General features: G+C 46.2%; 1 protein-coding gene across 1 annotated transcript in view; it reads right to left on the reverse strand.

Annotated features, from left to right (window-relative positions):
* LOC146868395 (uncharacterized) overlaps nt 1-6,192 on the reverse strand; it is a 91,366-nt gene extending 85,174 nt beyond the window's left edge. The window contains exon 1 of the mRNA XM_085624115.1: nt 6,035-6,192. Coding sequence (XP_085480241.1) covers nt 6,035-6,192 — 158 coding nt within the window. The remainder of the gene's footprint in view (nt 1-6,034) is intronic.
* Between the last annotated feature and the right edge of the window lie 803 nt (nt 6,193-6,995).

Genomic DNA, 6,995 nt, shown 5'->3' on the forward strand with positions numbered 1-6,995 from the left:
TTAAAGCATGGGCAAAGTGAGCTCTGGGCCAGGCCCTAGCATTTAAGGAGACCCCCTTTAACCCTCCAGGACAGCTCCCATCCTGTCAGGAGTTAAATAATAACCAGTTTGGTTCCCTACTTTCTTTTGCGAACCAGCCCAGGCTGTATTTATTCAGCATGTGACACTTATTGTGCGGTAAAGATGGTCATGGTTTGGCTCCTCTCTGAACGCATCGTCCTTTTGGAGCTGCTGCCAGGTGGTGCAATCACAGCTTACTGCCGCCTGACTCTGAACACCTATCGTGCACAGCCGATGCAGCGCAGTAAACATAAGCACCCCAGATAGACTAGCTACAGAGGGGCTGTAGAAGGGTTGGTTGGACCACTAGTCTTTCTGCTTTTGTGGCAGGTAGGCCACCCCCATAACCCTTTGAGGATGTGAAGACCCTTGAAATCCCAACAATGCAATGCATGAAACATATTAAATGACAGTGACACTCTTTCCGTATAAAATATGGTGCAAGTTTATTGATTGCCCAGGTTGGGTTAGCATGCGGGCGATCCAGGTGTCAACGGTGTGTTCCTTGAACAGCCGACACCACTCCTGAGAAAGCTAGAGCTGTCCTGTTGGTGTTTCTGGCACCATCTCACTTGGGTTCTTTGCAGCTCGTTCATTGACAGTGGGTTGCCACCCTACTCTACTTTGAGTCATGCTCCTGACAAGTCAGAGTGAGACACCGGCCAGTCTCCACAGCCGCTCAGGCTTTCAACTGTCCCTTGTGGGATAAGGGAGCGCAGTCGCGTCATCCCAGGCCCCGCCGCAATGACTCCCAGTGACCTGAGGGATTGCTTTTGGCGCCAAGATCCTCTATGTGGAGGCCTTTTGGGCTGGCTCAGACTGATGATCTTCCAGTATTTTCAGACCAAGACAGGTTAACAGATCTGGAAAAGAATAAAAGTCCATTGTTTTCCCACTTCAGGTGTAAAATTAAAGCAGCAAAAATAATGGATGTAAACATGCAGAAGAAAGTTAACCTTGTTTTGATTGTTCATAAATGTGTTTAAAGCAAAAAGAGTCAGAATTGCTGTGAGACAAAGAGCAGAGAGGACTTCAAACCAACTGATCTGTGGGTAGCAGCTTCTGGCCCTTTCAGAAACCCATAACAAATGGGTGTGCCACGGAGGGCTCCAGCCAGGCTCGAACCAAATCCCTGGCTCTGACTCGGCTCGAGGTCCTCGAGCCAAAAACGAGCCGAGCCTTCGTGTAGTTTCTGCTACCCCCTCCTCTCCTAGTCATCTAGAAAGCCTTTTCGTTTCAAGTTGATTTACCATATAATGTGTGCAGCATTTACCGCAGAGCATTGATGTAGCACCTCAAGGAATTAAAGACCGAGCATTAACCTTTGATGAAAAACGGGACAGAAACACACCCATCTAGTGGATGAAGTGCGCAACCAAGAAACCTGGGATCCATCCCGGCTTCCCTGCTTGGCCACATGGTGTGATCCTCGGCTCATGCCTTATTTCAGTGCCTCCTTTTCTTTCTCTGAGAGTGCATTGAAGTACATCAATCCAAGATGTGTGCTGCATAAAACCTCTCTTGTGAATGTTTTAACAGTCTAATATTGCTTCTTCTATAGCAATCTAGAACGCCTATGGGAAAGATATGACAACTGATTTGCCTCTGGGTTCACTGGTGGCATCATCCTTGGGGGCAGAGGGTAAAATGTTTCATTATTCTCGTTTAGAAACTATCACGTCTAAAAAATGCCATTAAATACAGAGGTACATCTAATGCTCTGAAGTAAAATGCTTCTTCAAAATACAGAAATCATTTTTTTTTATTTTGTAGACCATTTATCATATTTTTAACATGACATTTTTGCTCGATGTATCTGCCTCAAATGCTGAGGGCTCGGCTCGTGTTATGGTTGGTGGAGGCATGCCAGATCCTTGTCTCGGCTCTGCCTGTTAATTCACTGTCTCGCCCAACTATAACGTGCACAATTATGCAAATGGTGGCATCTGAATACAAATAAAGAGAGATTTCTATAGCGGTTTTATATAGCGCGAACTCGACCAGAAGGTGTTGAAGCGCTTTACATGAGCACCAGTTACGTTACACAAGGACACATTCATTTTTTGGTAGGCACGGGGAGATTAAGGGCCTGATTTATGAAAAGTGACGCATCGCTGCGAGAAAACAGCGATGCGTCACTTTTCACTGCGCCCTCCTTGCGACACCAATGATGCGTCATATTTACAGTATGACGCATCATGTCGCAAGGAGTTACAGATACGTCATGATGCATTGCTGGAGTGTGTCACAAAAGTGACGCAACTCCAGCAATGGATCATTACACACGGGCAAGTCCCATGTGAAAAGTACCTGCATCAGTCTTACGCCTGCTTACGCCTGCCATGAGGCAGGCGTAAGATATTGACGCATTTGCGTCCTAGATTTGGTGCAGTGAAATCTTATAGTCACTTCTACGACCCTTTCTTGCGTCAGAACGCCCCCCTTGCATACATTATACCTGGCGCAGGTATAATGTGGCACAGGGGTTTACAAAGTGGCACAACTTCCTAGATGCGTCACTTTGTAAATATGGTGCAACAAGGTTAAGTTTTTTATGCTGCTGGTGCGTCACAAAAAGTGATGCACCAGCGGCGAAAAAGTGGCGCAAGGGCTCATAAATAAGCCGCTAAGTGATTTGCCCCGAATCGCAGGATGTTCAGCCGACGTCGAGGCTCGAAACTGGTTCCCAAGTTCCAAGGTTGGCAGACCCATCCTATCTTTGTCAGACTGAGGGGTTCACTAGACTTCACTTCACTGCCTTCCAGGGGGTGAGGGTGTTTTTTATAGCAGGGCCCTACAGTCAGAAAGCAGTGATTTACACAGAACCAATTCCCAGAAGCCAGCACTGAATGCGAAATGCCCATCTTTTGATGAATGGTGGATTTATTTAAACCTCGGATTACTTATTGAAGAAGAGTTCATTCAGGAGAGAAGGGCAGGGGAGGTCTTTTAAATGTTCACTCTGGAAGCAATAAATAAACAAACATAAGCATCGAGTTGAAACACTATCCTGAGAAATGGGATGTGCCCTTTTTATTAATTTTAAAGGAGAGAGAGAGGGAAAAGAGAGTGTGTGTGTGTGTGTTTTTTTTAATGTATAGTTTCGTAGCAAAGGCGTCTTGAAGATAAGGGGGTGCAGTATGTAGAAGAGAAATGATAAGCAGGACCAGGTTAAACCGGATTACTAAAACTATGATGTGTTGGTGGGAGAGGGGGCTTGACCTGGGCTCTTTGCAATACGCCAAATTGCACAGCTGGTTCACACCATTTGTACTGTTTCAAGCACATCGAGATGAAGTGATCTGCCCAGAATCACACGATGTGCCCGGCGAAGCGGCAAAGCCACGATTGAACCGCAGCTATCCAGGTTGCCAACTCGGGCTCAAGACACTAGTCCGCGTCTCCCATTTAAAGCAACTCTGACATTTTACAAACCTCGGGTGACTGCATAGAATTAACAATTTATCTTCCAATACGAGACACCTCCTCTGATGGCCAGGAATGTTTATGTTCTGTAAAAGCCAAGTCCTATCGCAAGAACAATCCTGTACTACTGTTTCTGATTCCATTTCTCTCGTGGCGCTCTAGCGCACATGTGCACTTTTTGTTCTATATTTATAGCGCTTTCCCATTTTCGCATACCTTCTGAAACAAACAGAACACACACGTAGACTTTTGTCTCAACACATACACGTTTTCTTTGAATTTCTGGGCCCGAATTGCATGCGCTGCCTGGGTGGTATTAATTTTTGAATGAGGCGCTATTTTACATAGGCGCCATATTTCACAGGTGCGCTATATAAAAAGAACGCACGAGGTAACATTAGTAAAGGTTGGATAACAACGCATAACAACGCACGAGCATTCTTGGATTGCTTAATTTGTACACGTGCCGGTGCACCAATATTTAGGTAGATCAAATGTTCATTGTAACTTGACAACCGGTGCAGATTTGGGTGCAAATGGCAAAGAGACACGTTTTGCTCCACTTTTTCTTTCTCCGTCGGTACTTTTTTGCACAGTAGGGTTACTATGTGTATTGCGCCCATGCTGGCACACACGCGCAATGATTTTGACATTGCAAAACAGCATTGCGTGCCAAAAATTGTGTTAAACAGCACACACATACAAAAAATACTGTGGTGCTAAACAGCACATTTGTGCAAATTCCCACCTCTCCTGCTGTTATGCAATTTACAGTTGGTCACGGACCCGGAAATGCAATGTTCTCAAAATGATACCGTAGGAGAGGAGATCCCATATGCACGTTTATATCGCTTTAAAATATTTCTATTTGGAGTGTTTTCTTGCTTATACTTTTAATGTGGTTCTATTTTCCTGTCAATATTTCATTGTTCTTTTCGCAATCACACGTTTCTCTCTTTCGTCGCAGCAAATTCAGTCACAGTTCTATATGTCAAGTGGTTGTCTGTGACGTCATATCATTTTCGGAACACTGAGTTCCATCTGGACACTTCAGGTCTGCACTCGGCTATAATTGGTCCTGTAAACGTATTTTGTCTTAAAATGTGAATTTCCGTCTAAAATAAACTACAAACTCGAAAGCACACCTGTGCTTAAATACCGCGTCTTTGCTTTTCTATCAGACAACACCAGCCCCATCGTTATCAAAAAACATGGGAGCGATTTATTAAAACCCGCAGTACTGTGTGTGTTTAAAATATTCTGAACACTCGTCGACAGTATCAAAAAAATAATAATAATAAGCAGAATCCAACGCAATGCACGCGCATTATTGACTTTGAACCCTATTCCTATTCCGGATCAATGTCAAACAGAAATAAAGTTTCCCTATGATATCTCTGTAAAAATGTATAGTCTTTTATTGTGTGCAAAGTCCCTAATTAGAGGGCGACCTTACAGGCTCGAATTAAAGTACCGTTAAAATAAAGGCGAGGGCGGGAAAAGGCGATTACAGGAGACCCAATGGTGTGCTTCTGTGAGGTGAGGTGCGCATTTTCCTCCGTGTGGTGTATATAACATTTTTATAAGTTAGTTTGTAGAGTTTCACATACTGCCCCTTTAATAATATTACATATCACCCCATAGTAATAAAACACAGATAAAATACCACATCAATCAAAATGTTATGCATAAACCCCAGAGCACGCAATACACATCGTCCCATACAAATATTACACGTCACATATTCATTTGATAAATATCAACTCCATATACAACATTGAACAAGCCCAACTAAAATATTACATGTCGCTCCATAACACCATCACATATCGCCCGATAAAAAACATTAGACTCGACAGCGTAAAAACATTAGATGCCACCAAAGGTATAACACGTCACCCAAAATATTACTCATCGCGTTAAAATACTTGTACATATTATCCCATGCAAAATGATTACGTGTTAACCTACAGAATAGAGCGCACGTCATCCCATAAGAAATAATTGTATATACCTCATGAAAAGTGGACGCATCACCTCGGAGAATCCATGTCTTGGGATGTTGTTTAGATGTTGTTTTGTGTTATACATGTTATTGGATGGAGTGTAATATTTTGCTTCCGCTGGTGTGTATTGTATTTGATCAGTGATGTTTTATGGAGAGATGAGTAACACCTATTATTGGACAGTGTATAATATTTTGCAGAGGGTGAGGTGTATTATATTTAATCGGTGATATATTATCGGACGTGGTTTGGTAATACGGGATATAGTTTGATGCGTAATGCATGTTATGGGGCTGATGTGTACTATGTTGCATTGGGTTATACAGTCTTATAGGAGGGAGTGTAACATTTTGTACTCAGTAGTAATACATGTTATTGGATAGTATGTAATATTTTGCATAGAGTGAAGCAATTATATTTAATCGATGATATATGGTCAGGAGCGATTTGTAATGCATGTCATGGAGTGATGTGTAATGCATGTTATGGGATGAAGTGTAATATTTTGCACCGGTGGTGTTTGTAATAACGTTTTACAGTACCTGCAGGTCTCGCCCTGGCTCTCCGAGTCCTCCTGCTCGGGCTTCGGACTCCTCCGGCTCCTGTCGTGGATTCGGTTCAGTTTCCCTTTCAGCGACGAAGGCGAGAAGGCCGCGGCCGCCGACGCGAGGCTCTTCCCGCTGGCGCCTGTGCCTGACATGTGGTGTCCTCGGAGACGGGTCTGCAGCCGGGGGTCCGTGGGTGTCTGGACCCGTCCTGCAGAGCCTGGGCCCCGCAGCTCGAGGGTCAGTGAGAGCCCGGGGTGTGTGGATCCACCGGTAGGAGTATGGGCCCCTCCAACCACCTCTCCCGGGGGTCAACGGGAGTCCGCGCCCTCGGGTCCCCTCAGAGCCAGGGCTTGCTTCTCGGTCAGCGGGAGTCTTGGGCGTGTGAGTCCCTCATGCAGAATCTGGCCCCTCAGATGGAGGGTCAGCTCGTATCATGGTCCTGGGGACCCCTCTTAACTGCCCTGCAGAGTTTGGGCCTTCATAGCTCGAGTCTCAGTAGGAGTCCGGCCGTAGGGGCCCTCCTTCGGTGCCTCCAAGAGTCTGGGCTTCTACCGAAGAGCCTGAGCCCCGCAGGTGGAGGGCCAGCAGGAGTCCGTGCCCAGGGGCCCTTCCTAGACTCCTGTGCACAGCGTGGGCCCCACAGCTAGAGAGTCTACGGGGGTTCTGGTAATGGGCCCCTCACGAGGAGTCCTGTGGCGTCAGCGCTGAGCAGACAGGGCCCCTCGAGTATGTCCGGAAGAGTCGGGGTCCCTTCTGCAGAGCCTGAGCCCCGCAGGTGGAGGGCCAGCTGGAGTCCGTGCCCTGGGGACCCTTCCTAGACTCCTGTGCACAGCGCGGGCCCCACAGCTAGAGAGTCTACGGGGGTCCTGGTAATGGGCCCCTCACGAGGAGTCCTGAGGCGTCAGCAGACAGGGCCCCTCGAGTATGTCCGGAAGAGTCGGGGTCCCTTCTGCAG

This window comes from Triturus cristatus, chromosome 1_2 (assembly GCF_964204655.1).
Source record: "Triturus cristatus chromosome 1_2, aTriCri1.1, whole genome shotgun sequence".
In the NCBI taxonomy this organism is placed as follows: domain Eukaryota; kingdom Metazoa; phylum Chordata; class Amphibia; order Caudata; family Salamandridae; genus Triturus; species Triturus cristatus.